This window comes from Pinus tabuliformis, chromosome 9 (assembly GCF_031772625.1).
Source record: "Pinus tabuliformis cultivar Carrire ecotype Pingquan chromosome 9, CPIR1, whole genome shotgun sequence".
Taxonomy (NCBI): Eukaryota; Viridiplantae; Streptophyta; class Pinopsida; order Pinales; family Pinaceae; genus Pinus; species Pinus tabuliformis.
The window spans coordinates 486,129,766-486,148,574 of record NC_142307.1 but is presented as its reverse complement, the minus strand read 5'-3'; the positions used below and the strand labels follow the sequence as shown (position 1 = coordinate 486,148,574).

General features: G+C 40.9%; 2 protein-coding genes across 2 annotated transcripts in view; both read left to right on the top strand.

The window, feature by feature from the left end:
* Nucleotides 1-402: 402 nt before the first annotated feature.
* Nucleotides 403-18,809, top strand: part of LOC149149327 (Ribosomal L5P family protein) — a 32,141-nt gene continuing 13,734 nt past the window's right edge. Inside the window, exons 1-2 of the mRNA XM_089439447.1 lie at nt 403-742; nt 835-1,035. Coding sequence (XP_089295573.1) covers nt 476-742; nt 835-1,035 — 468 coding nt within the window. The 5' untranslated portion in view covers nt 403-475. The remainder of the gene's footprint in view (nt 743-834; nt 1,036-18,809) is intronic.
* LOC149149328 (uncharacterized) lies at nt 13,092-15,731 on the top strand. Its single transcript, XM_089440053.1, has 2 exons — nt 13,092-14,748; nt 14,880-15,731. The coding sequence occupies exon 1, from the start codon at nt 13,199-13,201 to the stop codon at nt 14,501-14,503; it is 1,305 nt and encodes a 434-aa protein (XP_089296179.1). The 5' UTR covers nt 13,092-13,198; the 3' UTR covers nt 14,504-14,748; nt 14,880-15,731.

The window sequence follows — 18,809 nt, the reverse complement described above, 5'->3', positions numbered from 1 at the left end:
AATCTTAATTTATGTTAAACTAGTTTTTTGATTGTATATATAAATTCGGCAGCCGAAAAACCTTTTTGTGCAGAGATTAGTCATCAAACTTGTGATTTCAAAAAATCATATAAAATTATAAAAATTTAAACTAGAAAATCTCAAAGAAAAAAAAGATTTTTTTTTTAAACCAAAAACAAAAACGACTCCAGTCTTTTTTTAAGTTTTAGTTTTAATAACAGACCATTTAAAAAACCCTTTTTAAATAGATACTCACCCTAATATTCGCCCTGCAAATTTCTTCAACTTGACTGAGCAAAGCTCAGAACTTGCCATGATTGAGTTTTAATCCTGGATAAGTACATTTATAATCATATCTGATGATGATTTGGTTACATATAAGTTAATCATAATTAGAGTTCCAGATAAGTTGTGCGGATAAAGTTGCCGATACAAAGGACCAGATGAACTCAAAGGAAATTCTGGAGCCACATTGATGGCTGAGTGCGGGAGAATCATGGCGCTGGGACTGGAATTTTATCAATCATCTTTCACAAACTGTAATACCCAATTTCCTCTTGCTATCTCTTGCAACAAGAGGCTAACGAGGAGACCTGCTGTGACGAGAGCATTGGCATCAATTGCTGTGGAAGAGAAAGAAGAGGCAGCAACAAAACCACCAACACCCAAATTGAAGGTCGAGTATTCTGAGAAGATTATTCCCATTCTGAAGGAGGAATTTAAGTACACCAATCTGTTGCAGGTATTTTTATCATGCATTCATTCATTTCCAGCCATCGATTGAATCGCTATCAAATATGAAAACATAAACAATTGTTAAATGGGTATCCACAGGTGCCCAAGGTGGAGAAGGTAGTGGTCAACTGTGGGATTGGGGAGGCAGCACAGAATGCCAAGTCGTTGGAAGGGGCAATAAAGGACTTGTCTCTGCTAACCGGTCAGAGGCCTGTGAAGACTCGTGCTAAGAAGGCCATTGCGGGCTTCAAACTCAGAGAGGGTGTGCCTGTAGGCCTCGCGGTCACCTTGCGGGGAAATGTACGTATTTCTTTTCTAAGTCATTCATTGCTTTTTTGGCCCAGGGTTAGCTCAACGTTGTTGTCGTCAAGGCTGTTGACGTTAACGTTGTTGGGCATTTCTCTAGTTCCGTCCGAGCAGGTGCCCTGTTCAAAATCCCCTGGATTAAGTGCACATCTTTGGGCAAAAAAATTCCTTCATTACTTTCTTTCTGCTTCGTCTGAACTTACAAATAATATTTCCATGAGTTCACTCTCCAGCTCCATATTCATAACCATTATAGCTATATTTGTTTTATTTGTGGTTATCTCTGCTCATTCATTGCAACTTGGCCTTACCGAAATCTCCGAACCCATATACAGGTAGGGTGTTTTGAGAGTCTAGGGCAGCAGGGTTTCTTTATCTCTATTTAAAGATGGTTTAGTCTTATTGTTAAAATACTTTTCTTCATCGCATCGTGTTGTGGGGGGCGGTGGCAAGTTCTAACGAGGCCACAATTTTGCCAGGGCAGCGAATTTCTTGCTGGAATCTGGTGATTTTTTTTCAAGAAATTAGACTGTGGCAGTGTTTAAATCATTTTCCTAAGGCAGAAATGGATTCAACAGCATCAAGGGGTTATCCCTCAGCGCCCAAAATACTGAAACTTGACAACCAAAACCCAGGTTTTCAAAATATCTGCCAAATTTTCTCAGAATCATGCCGGAATTTCTATAGTTTTCTAAGCAAAATTGTAGCCTGTTTAAACTAAGCAATGGTGATGACCCAGGTTCCAAACCTGGTCGTGGTGTTCCCAACGTTAATGCGGGTTGACCAAGTCTTTCTGGCCTGCGAGGTCCTGTTAATGTGGTAAACACAGGTTCTGTGCTAATGCAGATGTGCTGTTAATGGTGGTCCACATGTGAATGCACTATCTGTGGAGAAGGTGCAAGTCGTGGGTCACTTTCTGGCGGTTTTAAAGCTGATCTTGTAATAGGTTCTGCCCTCTCTAGTCAACCTGAATAGAGTAATCTTCCTTTTTTTGAATGGTTTTGTTGAATCTTTCTTTCTTTCTTTGTTGGATCCTTTTGGGGAGGGTGATTTGGTGAGTATCCTAGGTAACTGGAATTGCTATGAGCAAAATAGTAAGAGGATGGTAAGAGGTTGAACTGTATGGGGTCAGTGTAGACCTCCCAAACGCAGGCATATTTAATCTCGAGCTTTACCGTCTTTATATGTATTATGATATTTGCACAACAAATAATAAATTGAAAGGTTGCATGTAAATCTATTGCGTCTTGTCATCAGCTCTTTCTCGGTGAAATCTGATAAATCAACAATATCAAATTCAAATCATTAAACATGTTCCTGAAATTTGAAGCAGAAAGAAAGAAAATATAGTAATTTCCAACGAAACAATGAGGTCTGGAATTTCCTTCATGTTTTAGTAAGTCAAATAATGGCCTTTGATGTTTGTAAGTTTATTGGTATGTGATTAACATTGGTTCGGTGCTAATGTAGAGGTGTTGTTAATGGTGTTTTTGTTAAAATTGGCAGCTAGGGCCAAACTCCATGTGGGTCTTCTTATTTATGGCAGCGGCTATTTTTCTTGGATTCCACTCATCGAGAGGTGTAGGATTGATCTAAAGATCATTCAATTCTGACACGTATTCATGGATATATGAATTTATTTGTGTTACTTGACAATTTGTCAAGGTTGGCCAGCAACCAAATTACCCCCACTTTGTCCTCAATGTTTTATCATAAATAGAAGAGGTCTTCAAGTCATTTTACACTCACTTCACTCATGATCTGTCTCCACTCGTTTTGGGTTTTGGTGGCAAGAGAGGTCAAGATGATGAAGCCCTAGATGCAGATCAAAGGAGGCCCTTATTCTCTATCCTAGAGGGAGACCTAGCTGCAGTAAACGAGGCGTATACACAGCTGAAGGAAAAGCTCTTATCTGCTGCCCTAATGAAGATCAAGCTTCGGTCATGAAGGAGACTTATACGCTGTCCAAGTAAGGTCACCTAGTCGCAGTCCTAGGAGGAGACATCTAGACACAGAGAAAGGAGTAATCTAGCCGCAGAGAAAGGAGGGTCAAGCCATGCCCTAATCTGCTGTCAAAGTAGGACTAATGCTGCCCTAGCCGCAGTCCTAAAGGAGGTGAAAGGCTAAAACCGCAGTTAAAGGAGCCCTTATCACAACATGAAAGGGACCCTTAGACGCAACAAGAAAAGTGAACCTAGCCGCAGCAAAAGTAGTTATATTACAGCGTGGAGGATATGTGATAATGTCACATTGTTGTAGATGACAACAAGGCTGTTTAGGCATGTTAGTGTTGTTCTTTAGCTCGATTTGAAGGGCAGAAGAATCTGCAATAAGGAGGAGCTAGAGGCTGCTGTGTAAGGGCTGTTTGGATCATTGTTTGAAGGGACCAAAGTTACAGTCAACTGCTGGGCTAGGCTGCAGGCCATAGCCAGCAGTTGGAGGCCTTTTAGGAGTTGCGTTTTGAAGGTTAGCAACCCTATAAGGCAGTGTATGGTTGGATGGATTGTATGAAGGTTAGGGGCTGTATATAGGTGGACTGTGGGGTGTGTTTAGGGTGCTGTAGCACCAGTCCTTACAGCATATATGAGATGCCAGATGAGCAGCCTTGTCATGATCAGTGAAGCAGCAAAGGAAGGAGAGTCTTATTGAAGGAAAGCCTCTGAATTCTAGGTAATTGGTTGAGCTGTTCTATGCCTGTCATCTGCTGCATATCTTCAGTCCTTGGTACCAAAATTCCATCCTCATTGTGTCATCTTCATGGTGAAGATCTCTGATGTCTGATCTCCTATTTGGCAAGTCAAGTATTGACTTCAATCATTGTACTCTCTCTCTCACTGTGCTGAACTATTGAAGAATATAAGAAAAATTGATCAAGGGTTTCCTTACATTGGGGTTTGTCCTTGGCTGGTGCCACATCTTGTGTCCTCTTGTCTTGGTTTGTCTTCTGCTGTTTATGTTTATGTTCTATCTGCACTTTACTATTATGTTGATGTGATTGCTAATTTGAATTTTGTCATTGGGCTAATATGAAAAATTGAAGTAAATTGCTCTAAGCATAGAACATACCTAAAATTAACATGGTATCGAAGCTAAGGTGAAGACAAAGCCCAAGCAAGAGTGAAAGAGCAATCGTCGAAGACATTGGAAAGGACAAAAGGAAGATGTCTGTGGATTTGACATTGGGAGAGCAAGAAGTGTTGGATTATGTGAAGGCTAAAATCCCTGAGCCTCCATCAAATGCACTGGCTGCTACAAAGAACAAGTACACCAAGGGTGAAGTCAAAGCGAAGAAGATTATCAAAGATTCCATTGACAAGCGATTAGTGGCCTACATCTCTGACTTGAACACCTCTAAGGAGATTCATGACAGATTGGTAAGCATGTTCAAGGTTAGTGATGCAAATCAAATTTTGTTCTTCAAAAATAAGTTGAAGGATATTAAGAAGGGCAAAGATGTGGATATTCAATCCTACTTCTTAAGGATCACTGAGATCAAGAATGATCTTCTATCGATTGGAGAAATCATATCTAACAGAGAACTTACTATCACTACCCTTGGAGGACTCCCTCCTGAGTGGTATATATTTAGAACCGCTATTCTCAATAATGATCGAATTCCAGGGTTTGAAGAATTGATGTCGAGATGCATTCAAGAAGAGACAAGAATGGTGGAGCAAGAAATGCCTTCAAATAGAAGTAACCCCACTGCTTTCTCCGCTCATGACAAAAGGAGAAACAATGCAGGGTCTAAAGGCCCATTTCCATGGAAAGCTTGGATCTAAGGGAAGAAGGAAAGGCAGATGCTTTGCTTGCAATAAGTTTGGCCACCATGCAAGGGAATGTCCAAATAGTAGGGACACATCACATGATGATGATCACAATCATTCCAGGGGATACTTCAATGATCGAAGGAATGACAGGTTCAATGGCAAAGGAAAAGGTAATTCAGGACATCAAGAAAATGGTCGACCCTCCAAGAAAGCAAGGAACTCTAGGTATGAAGAATCAAATGTTGTTTCTGATAAGCAAAATGAGTATTATCTTATATCGGCCCTCTCCACTACCTCTCCTTCAGATACTTTGGGAAATTGGCTTATTGATAGTGGTGCTTTAAGGCACTTCACGAGATACAAGGAAGCTCTCTCTAATTTGATAGAGAAGGAGACAAACTTGGAGATTATTCTTGGAGTCGAAGCCACCTATCCCGTAAAGGGTGTAGGGAATGTTACCCTTCAATTGAATGAGGGTAACACGGTTCATTTACAAGAAGTTCTTTATGTACTTGATCTCAAAAAGAACCTAGTGTCCATTGCAGCAATGGAAGACAAAGGTTACAAGGTGGCATTCATCGATGGAAAGGTACGTGTTTGGGAAAGGAGTTTTAAAGATGCTTTTACTCTTGGGTTCAGGATTGACAATTTATATCAAGTTGCGGGAAGTCCATTGGGGACCATGTCGTGCGATACATCTCTTCAATGGCACCAGAGGTCTGCCCATCTTCATGATAAGGCCCCCTACTTGATGTGAGACAGATAGATGGTGACAGGGATGCCTGAATTCAAAGAAGAGCATGAAGGTACATGTCCAAGATGTACCGAAGGAAAACTTAAAAGGGGACCTTTCCCCTCATGTAATAGCAAGACCACAGATGTGGAACAACCCGAGGGGTTTGAGATTCATGATCGGGAATATCATGTATGCAAATTGAAGAAAGCTCTCTATAGTTTGAAGCAAACACCCCAGGTTGAGTATGAGAGGATTGATAGCTATCTGATGAAGTTGAGATTCACTAGGAGTGAAGCCGTTCCAACCCGTTGCTTTAAGGTTGTGGATGATAGACCTCTCATTCTGGTACCTTATGAGGACAACCTCTTTCTGATAGGTACAGACCCTCTCATTTGCAAAAGTAAGAGGGAGTTGGATTCCGAGTTTGGAATGGTGGACTACAAGCCTGTGACTACCTCGATGGAGCCTAACTGTAAGAAGTTATTCGGTAGTGCTGTTGGACCTGATTTGGGAAATGCCTCTGAGTTTCATCAACTCATAGTAGCATTGATGTTCTTGGTGAACTCCCGTCCAAATATATGTTTTGCAGTCAGCATGTTGAGCCCAATGTTTTAAGACTCCGACTCCGGCTCCGACTCGGCCGAGGATCGACTCCGACTTTGACTCCGAAACGGTAATGACTCGGCCGGCTCGATTTCAATGACTCGGTCGTTGTAAAAAATACATTAAATATTTATTTTTTTTATAAAAAAACATAATTTTAAAGATTTTAAACATAATTTTAAAGATTTTCATTCATGTTTCCAAACACACAACATTATAATATAGATGGAAGACAACATATGATCAAAGTAGGCTCATGAACCAATCCATTATATCAAAATGGTACCCAATGGCAATACATAGTCAACTGTCATACATGATCGAAGACTCAAAACAAAAAACACATAACCAAGGAGGCTAGAAATGGCCTCTACAACAAAAGTAAACTGTGACGGTGACCAGACTCCAGTACTACTGGGCCACTGGCTAGTAGCTACTGTCAGAGGAGCCAAGATCACGTCGATCAATCTCTGGATCATCATCATCAGAGTCAGACAGGGGGCCCCACGGCTCCTCCTCATCATCATCATCCCCAACTGCAACTGTAGAAGTGGTACCACTAGTAGGCTGTGCAACTGCAGCAGATGCAAGCTGAGATAGAGTAGATATGCGGCTGCGCTTCTGTCGTGGCTGAGCAGAGGAAGCACCTACAACTGGAGTCCCTGCTGGCTGTGACACTGAGGCTGGTGGATTGGGATCTGCATTCAACTGAATAGGCTGAAGTTGAACAGCATGTTCAATTTCAACTGATGTCTCCAGATCTAACTCTAAATCAAGATCCTCATCAGGATCAAACTCTGCTGGACAACTCTCCACTACCCAATCTGATGTTGGATCAATGTCTTCCAACACAATGGGATCTGAATCCGGTCTTTTATTCAGCAAATGGTTTCGTCTGAGCCGGAGGTTGTATTGGACAAAAACTAGATCATTTAACCGTTTTTGATCCAAACGGTTTCTCTTCTTTGTGTGAATCCTCTCAAAGACAGCGCAATTGCGCTCACACCCAGATGCACTGCAAGTTTGACTCAAAATACGAATTGCAAACCTTTGCAATTCAGGACAATGGCCACCAAAGGCCTCCCACCATTGTGCTGCAAAAAACATAGGAGTGTAATGAGTTAGCTCAACAAAATTACAAATTATATCTAACTTTCAAATTATAAACGATTTAACAAACTATAAAAAAAAGTAAAACTATTAAGAATTTGAAAATCGAAATTTTTGTTTACTTGGCTCATCTGCTTCTCTTGCAATCTTTGCTAGGTTCTTCCCAAAGGTACCTGCTGCATTGCTGAAGATATTGGCCTGTCGGTGTATCTCCAGCTGATCAAACTCCAATGGGATCATGCGTTCAATGCAATCAACCAGTCCATCTCTGACCTCCCCCGTCAAAGCTCCTGACTCCTTAGCTTTATAATGATACCGTGGGTTCAAAAAATACCCAGCTGCATGTATAGAGCGATGGAGTTGATTGTTCCATCTTTCATCAATGATTGCCCAAATGGGCCCATACTTTGCCACTCTATCCTTGTATACCGTCTTTATTTGCTCCTTTGCTTGATCCATAGCCTCATAAATGAAGCCCATAGCCAACCTTTCCCCATCCACCAACCGCAACACCTTAACTAGTGGCTCAGCAAGCTTCACAATCTCTGCTGCCTTTCTCCAAAAAGTTTCTTCATGGACTTTCCTTTTCAATTCTTTGCCTTCTGGTTTGTTAGACCAATTGCTTTGATTCCATTCATCACTGGAAAACATCTTTTGCAAGTTTCTATGTTGGGAAAGCATAGATTGCAATGTCAAAAAATGTGTAGCAAATCTAGTGATGGCAGGCCTAATAATATCCTTGCCCCCAGTGTGTTTCCTCATGAGGCTCAAAACCAATGTATGATTGTAGATAAATTTTGTTATGCTTTTGGCATGATCTATAGTGTTTTTGACCCAATCTAATTTTCCAATATCCTCAAGCATGAGGTCTATGCAATGTGCAGCGCATGGGGTCCAAAATATGGTCTTGTGTTTTTCCTCTAACAGTTTACCAACAAGAACATAGTTAGAGGCATTATCTGTGATGATTTGAACAACATTAGCCACCCCCACCTCCTCAACGACCTGATCCAATAGCTGAAACAACAAGTGGCCATCTTTTATCTTATTAGATGCATCAACTAATTTTACAAACATGGTTCCCTGTGGGCAGAAGACAAGAAAGTTTATGATGGTACGGTTTCTTTGATCAGTCCATCCATCTGACATGATGGTACACCCTGTTCTTGCCCATGAGTCCCTGAACTCTTGCAAATACTCATTAATGGATTGAATTTCTTTCTGCAAACGAAACCCCCTTAGCTCATGCATAGTAGGGCCTTTGAAGCCTTTTCCAGCAGCATGTATGGCATCAGACATAGGCTCATAATATGGTGAACGAGCAGCATTAAAGGGGATATCAGCATCATACCACCATCTAGCTATGTAATCACAAGCAGTTTCCCTCAATTCTTTCTTCCAATGGTCATCTAAAGTGGGCTGCATTTGAGTTTTACTAACTTCAGGACCATGTGCATCTGATGGAGAGGAGGGAGTGAAATAACTTTTGATAGTCACATCACCCTTTTTCAAATTCATTCTACCCTTTCCCTTATCTTGAACAGAAGCAAAAGAGGGAGGAACATATCGGAAAGGGTTGGATGCCTCAGTTTGAGGGATAGAGGAATAACCCTCAAAATCATAGTGGGGGTTGGTAGCCATCATTTTTTGTATCTCCCTCTTCCTCCCAATTTCAGCCTGTATGTCTTTTTGCCTAGCCTTATCTTCTTTAAATTTCTCAAAGCTGGCCAACAAATTCTTTCTAATCTCCCCAATTTCTGGTGAGGTACATGGGGTAATTTGGCCTCTAATCCCTGCCAAGTGTTGTTTCAGCCTATTAATGCCCCCAAGACCTTCCTTAATTTTCCTATTGCAAAATTTGCATTGCATTTGACTATCAACCATTTCAACATATGTCCAAGCAGGATCTCTTGCTCTAGGTGCCATTTTTTGACTAGGAAATGAAAGCAAACAATCTGAAAATGACAAACAAAAAAAAAAACATTGATTCAATGTTCATTTATTTGACAAAAAACACTCTCTAAGCTTTCTAGATATGCACCTAAAATTTACCAAGCAAAAACAGATTTATAGAGGTGGAAAAAAATACCTCCAGGCACAAACTGCCTCCTCAAGCTTGCTCCAAGAATCAGCTCCTCAATGCTGCTCCAAATGGCTGCCCAAGAAGCTCCTCACTCCAGCTACAATGCTCCTCCAAGACTCCTCACTGCTGCTCCAAAACAAGCTCAAGAACTGCTCACTAATTCTCAAAGAAGACTCTCACTCAAATGCATAAGATTGCTGTGAGTGAATGAGAGCACTTGGGTGTGTTAAATAGGGTTTGGGAGGGGAAATGGACCCCAAAAATCATTTAGCATATTGGTATAACAGTTTGACATCCAAAACAAACATTAAACATTTTAAAAATCCCCAAAAAATCATTTTTTTATTGTTGTTTACGTGTGGAGGGCCGTCCCTTTGTGACTCGGCCGAGTCAAATCGGAAACGGCCGGGTTGGCCGAGTCACCCATGACTCGGCCAACCAGATCGTTTCCTAGGCCGGGTCACTCTGCCACCTTTCAACTCGGATCAAGCCGGCCGTTTCGGTTTCGAAACGGCCGTTTCTTAAAACAGGGGTTGAGCCTCATCACTCACATTGGATTGGTGCCAAGAATCTTCTGAGATATCTTCGAGGCACAATCACTCATGGACTAAGAGACATTGCCGAAGATGTGAGGCTGCATGATTATTCTGATGCTGATTGGGCAGGCAGTGTGGAGGATCGCAAGAGCACTTCTGGGTGTTGGTTCTCTTTGGGTTTTGCTTCGATATCCTGGATGAGAAGGAAGCAGAAGTCGGTTGCTTTGAGCACTACTGAGGCCAAATACATAGTTGCGAGTATGGCCTCGTGTGAAGCTCTCTGGTTGAGGAAGCTCTTCAGTGAGTTGTTTGGACACGTGCTAGATACCACCGTGATCCTTTGTGATAACTAAAGTGGGATTCGATTATCAGAGAATCTCGTATTTCATGATCGCTCCCAGCACACAGACATCATGTACCACTTTATTTAGGATATGATAAAGGGAGGAGCAATAAGGCTCCATCACATTGGGACTGATGTGCAGGTCGTTGATATTCTGTCGAAGCCCTTGGGAAAGGTCAAATTCGTGACTTTCCAAGAACGACTAGGAGTCGTGGAGAGACCCTCTCCTGAGGGTCCTGTATGATATGGATATTGAGCTCTAGGAACTCTGAGGGGCATGAGGTACTTCTTCGAGCGATGAACAACCATAGGGTGAGTGGTTCAACCTTCCCCTAGTGGTTTGCTATATAGGCAAGATGAGTGGTTCATCCTTCTCCTACTGAGACACAATCATAGGGTGAGTGGTTTAGCCTTCCCTTAGTGATTTGTTTTGTACAGGGTGAGTGGTTTAGCCTTCCCCTGGGATACCCCATGGCTACATGTAGGCAGGATGAGTGGTTCATCCTTCTCCTGCCGAGACATCCTACCTATGCAGTCTGGTACTCATGGGAAGTACCTCTCATCTGGCCAATGAGAAGGGAAATGAGGATAGGGACCATAGTACTACCAATGGATGCATCGTGTACTACCGTACTCCCTATGCTAGGATGATATTGAACTAGGATAAATTGGAACTGACTTCGGGTTAGTAAGAGTGGTATGAGACGCTCTCTTTATTTGGAACTGATTTCGGATCAATAAGAGTGGTATGAGACACTCTCTTTATTTGGAACTGATTTCAGATTAGTAAGAGTGGTATGAGACACTCTCTTTATATGGGACTGGCTTCGGGTCAGTAGAGAATGGTATGATACATTCTCGATCACTTCTTCTTCTTCATAGTTTAGCAAAGCAGAGCAGTGCAAGGCATTGCATTGATGGTAGAGAGTACAGACTGGCAGATGGATTAGCAGATGGAGTTTCCCTAGTTGAAAGGGAGCGTTAAAATTGGCAACTAGGGCCAAAGTCAATGTGAGTCTTCTTATTTATGACAGCTGATATTTTTCTTGGATTCCTCTCATTGAGAGGTGTAGGATTGATCCAAAAATCATCTGATTTCGACATGTATTCATGGAGATATGAATTTATTTGTGTTACTTGACAATTTGTCAAGGTCAGCCAGCAACCAAATTACCCCCACTTGTCCTCAACGTTTTATTATAAATAGAAGAGGTCTTCAAGTCATTTTACACTCACTTCACTCATGATCTCTCTACACTCGTTTTGAGTTTTGGTGGCAAGAGAGGTCAAGATGATGAAGCCCTAGACGCAGATCAAAGGAGGCCCTAATTCTCTATCCTAGAGGGAGACCTAGCCGCAGTAAAGGAGGCCTATACACAGCTGAAGGAAAAGCTCTTATCTGCTGCCCTAATGAAGATAAAGCTTCAGTCATGAAGGAGACTTATACACTGTCCAAGTAAGGTCACCTAGCCACAGTCCTAGGAGGAGACATCTAGACGCAGAGAAAGGAGTAATCTAGCCACAGAGAAAGGAGGGTCAAGCCATGCCCTAATCCACTGTCAAAGTAGGACTAATGCTGCCCTAGCCGCAGTCCTAAAGGAGGTGATCTTAGCCGCAGTTGGAGAGGCCCTAATCAGCAGCAAATGAAGGCCTAAAGCCGCAGTTAAAGGAGCCCTTACCATAGCATGAAAGGGACCCTTAGACCCAGCAAGAAAAGTGAACCTAGCTGCAGCAAAAGTAGTAATATTACAGCGTGGAGGATCTGTGATAATGTCACATTGCTGTAGACGACAGCAAGACTGTTTAGGCATGTTAGTATTGTTCTTGAGCTCGATTTGAAGGGCAGAAGAATCCGCAATAAGGAGGAGCTAGAGGCTGCTGTGTAAGGGCTGTTTGGATCAGTGTTGCACACATCGCGATAAAATCGGAAAATCGCGATTTTTTAAATTTGCCGATTCAAAGCGCGATTTTTATCGAAAAAATCGCCCATTTTTTTTATAGCGATTTTTATCGAAAAAATCGCGATTTTTTCGGTTAAAATCGCGGGGGGCGTGGGCAGCGGGGTTTTATATGGAAAAAACGATTTTTTTTTTATTCATTCAGCAGTCCGCCGCGGAGGAGAAGGAGAAGAAGGGAGGGAGAGGGTTGCCGTCGGTTGTGGGAGCGAATCGAAGCGATTTTAGGAGGAATCCAAGCCAAGATCGCCAATTTGTCCATAAACCAGGTATGTAGATTAATTTTTTTTTGTTTTGGTTCAATAAAAACTTTGTTTTTCATTGTTTTTAAAGAATTTTTGGAAATTTTTCATTGATTTGGGATGGGTTATTTGTTATGACTATGAGAACCAATTTTTGATTTTGATTTTCTCATTTTCTTTAAACATTGTTTATTTTTTTTGATTTTTCATTGTTTTTTGGCATTTGGTTGGGTGACTTGGGTTTAGAAATTGGGATTTTGGAAATAATTAGCTTGTAATTTTGCAAATGCTAAATTGTAATTTGTATTTACTATTATCATTTATGTAATCCTAAATTCCTATTTCCTAATCCTTATTTTTCCATAGGTTTGCAAATTCAAAATTCAAAAACAAACATGCCAAGGAAATTGGATCCTTTCTGGGAATATGGTGACCCTAAAACTCCGAATGATAGACAAAACTTGTATTGCAAGTTGTGTGGAAAGGAAATATTCGGGGGGGTGTACAGGTTGAAGTTCCACCTTGCACAAATCCCTGGACGTGATGTGGGGCCCTGTCTAAAGACAAATGCTGAAATTATCCAAAAAGCCATGAGAGCATTGGGAGAATTAGAGCACACTAGAGACGCCAAAGAAGAACTCAAAAGGCAACTAAAAAGGTCAGTGGAAGGAAGTGGGCCAAGTGGCACAGGTTCTACTGCAGCGTCAGTCAATCCGTTTGCTGCATCATCATATTTTGTTCCTCGAACCACACCTGGTTCACAACCAACTATCGGTTCAATGATGAAAAGAACTGAAAAAGAAAAAGCTGACAAGTTGATGACAAAATTTCTCCTCTGGAGTGATATTCCTTTCAGCATTATAAGGAATAATCCATTTTTCCAACCTACTCTTGATGCTGTTGCCAGTGTTGGCCCGGGGTACAAACTCCCTTCTCTTCATGATTTCAGAGGCCGGCTTCTTCAAGATGAAAAGCGTGACTGCACCCAAAGATTGGAGGATTTTAGGGCATCATGGGCACAAACAGGATGCACTGTTATGTCAGATGGTTGGACTGACCAAAAGGGGAGAACCCTTATAAACTTCTTGGTTAGTTGTCCCTTGGGGACTATGTTTATCAAATCTGTTGATGCAACTCATCAAATCAAAGATGCAAAAAATTTATGTGATTTGCTGGATGTGTTTATTTTGGAGGTGGGTGCAGAAAATGTTGTCCAAGTCATAACGGACAACGCTGCAAATTATGTTGCTGCTGGTAGAATGCTTATGGACAGGCATCCTACTTTATTTTGGACACCTTGTGCTGCCCATTGTATTGATTTGATGTTAGAGGACATAGGGAAAATTCCCTTTGTCAAAGAGGCTGTTGACTCATCAAAAACCATCACAAAATTTATTTACAATCACACATCTGTGCTTAGCTTGATGAGAAAATGCACCAACAACAAAGAGTTGGTGCGCCCCGCCATTACACGGTTTGCGACGAGTTTCATATCTCTTCAATCCCTCTTGAATTCTATGTGGGATTTGAAGAGAATGTTTGTTTCAGAGGAGTGGCGTTCTTCGCCAATGAGCCGCAAACCAGAAGGAGAGGCCGTCTGCAGACTTGTTTCATACCAAGAAGACTTCTGGGCGGGAGTGCAGGAGGTGTGCGCTGTCACTGAACCTTTGGTAAAGGTTCTTCGGTTGGTAGATGGTGAGAAGCCCGCAATGGGCTATTTGTATGAAGCCATGGACAGGGCCAAAGAAGCCATTCGGTCCTACTATGATGACAAGGGAGATGATGGGTTCCAGAGACAACTCCTTCTATGGAAGGTCATTGATGAGCGATGGAACAACACACTCCATCGTCCCATTCATGCTGCTGGGCTTTTCCTGAACCCTGCATTTTCTTATGCATGTGGGTTTAATTTTGATGTTGAGGTCGTGGAAGGATTATTAACCTGTGTCCAGAAGATGGTGAGATCTTCAGAAGAACGTATGGAGATCTCTAGACAAATTGAGCAATATAAGTTGTCAGGTGGCTTATTTGGCTTTGATATGGCTGTCATTGATAGGACGGTTAAAATGCCAGGTATTTTTTAGTTTGTAGTATGTACTTTGTAACTTTGTTTCAAATTTCATTGTTTCTTCAAATTCCATTTTTTTCTTATGTTTATTTAAAATTTTATTTGTAATTTTGTTGTAGACGCATGGTGGAAGATGTATGGTGGCAGAGTACCCCTTTTGCAAAATCTTGCCATACGCATCCTCAGCCAAACATGCAGCTCCTCGGGATGTGAGCGCAATTGGAGTGTATTTGAAAAAATACACAACAAGAAGCGCAATAGGTTAACACTTAAACATTTAAAATATTGCAAATTTCCAAATAAATTTTTGAATTCATTAAAGTTTTAAACAATATTTTTTTTATAATATTAATTATTAATTATTAATTTATTATTTCATGAACTTTGTACAGGTTGGAGTCCCATAGACTTAATGACATGGTCTATGTCTACTACAATCTTCGATTGTGGGTGAAACAACTAGAGAAGACACCTGATACGGAAGCCATCTCATTGGATGGGATTGACACCACTGCTGAATGGAGGGTTGAGACCGAGAGGCCTCTCATGGATCCCACTGAGGATTGGTTAGTGCAGGATGAGGGGGAGGAGGAGGGGGAGGAGGAGGAGGAGGAGGAGCAGGAGCAGGAGCAGGAGCAGGAGCAGGAGGAGGAGGAGTTGGAGGAGCAGGAGGAGGAGGTGACACCGCCTACCCGGGCTACCCGGGCTACCACTACCACCAGTAGAGGACGTGGTCTCCGTCCACCTCAGCCTCCTATAGCTGCTACTACTAGTTCTTCAGCTTCTAGAGCACGTCAGACTCCACTGCCATTTCCACCACCACAGGCACCAGCTTCTACATCTAGAGGGAAAGAGAAAGTTGTGCCATTTTCTCGCAAGAGGGGCAGAGGAAATCAATAGGATTAGACTTTCATTTTATTGTATATGACATTATGACATGATGAGATACATTATCATATTTTTTGTTGATATTTTGAGGCTGAGTTGGACTTGGGACTCAGGACTTACTATTCAGGACATGATTCAATGTTATGTGTGATTTTAGCGCTAGAAATGATATTAAACATCTTATATATTAGTTTTTTTATCATATTTATGTGTCAATGTATTTATTTTATGTTGTAGATGGTTTAGATATTAAAAAAATTGAAAAAAATTGAAAAAAAATGAATATTTTTGTGCCAAACGATTTTTTCCCGCTTTTTTCCGATTTTTTCCCGATTTTAACGATTTTTTCCGCTTTTTTCCCGGCGCCGATTAAATCCCGATCGCGATGTGTGCAACACTGGTTTGGATCACTGTTTGAAGGGACCAAAGTTACAGTCAACTGCTGGGCTAGGCCGCAGGCCATAGCCAGCAGTTGGAGGCCTTTTAGGAGCTGCATTCTGAAGGTTAGCAGCCCTATAAGGCAGTGTATGGTTGGATGGACTGTATGAAGGTTAGGCGCTGTATATAGGTGGACTGTGGGGTGTGTTTAGGGTGCTGTAGCTCCAGTCCTTACAACATATATAAGATGCCAGATGAGTAGCCTTGTCATGATTAGTGAAGCAGCAAAGGAAGGAGAGTCTTACTGAAGGAAAGCCTCTGAATTCTGGGTAATTGGTTGAGCTGTTCTATGCCTATCATCTGCATATCTTCAATCCTTGGTACCAGAATTCCATACTCATTGTGTCATCTTCATGGTGAAGATCTCTGATGTCTGATCTCCTATTTGGCAAGTCAAGTATTGACTTCAATCATTGTACTCTCTATCTCTCGCTGCTGAACTATTGAAGAATATAAGAAGAATTGATCAAGGGTTTCCCTACATTGGGGTTTGTCCCTGGCTGGTGCCACATCTTGTGTCCTCTTGTCTTGGCTTGTCTTATGCTGTTTATGTTTATGTTCTATTTGCATTTTCTATCATGCTGATGTGATTGCTAATCTGAATATTGTCATTGGGTTAATATGAAAAATTGAAGTAAATTGCTCTAAGCATAGAACATACCTAAAATTGACAGTTTCCCATGCTAATACATTCTTTGCAAATGAGGCTAGGTGTAAGCCTTGGGTATCTATTTGTAGCAGCTTCATATTCAAAGGTCATGATGTTGTAAAGTTGATATTGTAAGGGGTAGTTTCTGTCTTGTCAAAACAAAACTACTTGACAAACCCAAAAGATCTACCATAAAAACACCATAAATTTTAATGAGATTGATAGGCAACTTTCCACAAATGTTGAGAATGGTGTAAGCCTCACTTCGCCATTGCTGAATCTATTGTAATCATCTTAGATTATATTTTTGGATTTGGGTTAAAGATGTTCTAGTCATAGTGGGTCCAGAACTCCTTGAGGGGATGTCACCCTCCTTTTGAGTTGTGTATAACTAGTATACATAACTTTTTCAGGGATGTCACCCTCCTTTTGAGTTGTGTACAAATAGTATACGTAACTCCTTGAGGGGATGTCACCCTCCTTTTCAGTTGTGTATAAATAGTATACATACACAACTCTCATTTGTAACATTATCTTGTGGCTGTCTATCTTGATCATTCTTTATACAAGTGTTTTGGCCTACGAACACTGTTACTGTTTAGATCCACACCAAAATTGTCAAAATCCTAATTGAAAGGGCCAGGACCTGAAGGTAACTTGGAGGAGCCACCTATTCTCACTTCAATAACTTTCTCCCACACTTTAGGTTGGTCTAATTGCCAACAAAAGGGGTAATTTCTACACACAAAGTATTTGATGGATGAAGATAAACCAAATAGGGTTTGAAAGAACGTGATGCTAATCTGGCTTGTTGTTGATGGTAAATGGTTAATTTCAGATTCAAGGTGAAATAGATTAAACCTCTAATGTGTATATACTATAAATGAATGATTCTTTAGGCGCAATCTAAATCTGCAAACTATTACAAATTTCTGATGTCAATTTCTAGATTTGATATGCTCCACAATTATCTAACAAAAACCTACTCAAATGGACAGATTTTCAAGCTTAGGAGTGGTTTTGTTCTTGCAAAAGAATAAAGAATAAAATGCAGATTTTTGGAGCAGCCAAAACAAGATGTCTTTTGGTTTTAATCAAGAATCTAAAGTTATGAGTTTGCTGATATAAATTTTCTGATCTCAAACAGCCAGCCAGTGTCAAGATTATGGCCTAAGGAATGAATTAATAATTTTGATTTATGCAATAATTATTCCAGATTTCATTCCAGCCAAGAAAAAGTAGGTTTTATAACTTTATAATCGGTTGGAAAGCAAGACTAGTGACTATATATCATTGTGCTTATGGTGTCATAAAGGCAAGGTCAAAGTGAGCTCACTTCTCTGAATGTAGGGTTGTTTACACTGAATTAAACAATGGTCAGTGGGTTACCAACTGCAGGAAATTTGAAGACCAACTACAGGAAATTTGAAGAGCACAGGAATACACATTGGAGATGCTTGGTCAATTGTAGAACCACTGGAGCAAAGCTGAATCTTGCCATGACTTGCAGTAGAGCCTGAACTACCACTTGACTGTTTTTGGGGATCCAAAATGATAAAATAATAGAGCGCCGAAAGCCTTATGATGAAGGGGTAGATGATATCCAAACAGATTTTGAAGTGTTGAAGGGAAAAACCAAGTTGAGTTTTGACTATATCAAAAGATGGCTAATCACAACAACTATGGACAGTGATGGGCTAAAAGCTTCTGTAGATTCATTGAATGATGCTTTACTCAAGTTGGAAGATGACTAATGTAGCGTACAGGTAAAAAGTACATGAGTACTATGGGGCCCTTAAGGACAAGAATCATGAAAATTATTGAAGATTTAAGAGGTTCACCCCCAGTTCAGCAAATGACTCCACCTCAGCAGCAAGGATCATCCTCAAGACAGTCACTTCATCATAAAAACATGACAGTGCTTGCGAATAGTAGCACTTGACGTTTTTCAGTACCTTGTGTTACATGAAGACAGTTAGGCTTATTCTTTTCTAGTGCAACGATAGAGAGAAAATAAGACTGTCAGGAAGTATGCATATTTATCTCAGTGGCAGTTATAAAAGGAAAGGAACGTGAAGAGAAGGGATTCCAGATATTTTCTGCCATTCTTTTACTTGTTTGTCTCATTCCTTCTTTTCCTCCTCCATTCCTTCCTTTTCTGTTTCTATACTTCATTTTAAGCTGATTGGCTTTCATCCTTTACCTATTCTCATTCTTCTATCTGAAGTCACAGGTCTTTCAAATTGACTTAAAGGATACCGAAGCTAGGAGCTTCAAGAATTCTTTTGTTGTTGCTCCTTGTTGACACCTAATCATGGGGATTGGGTGAACAGTTGTAAATAATGTA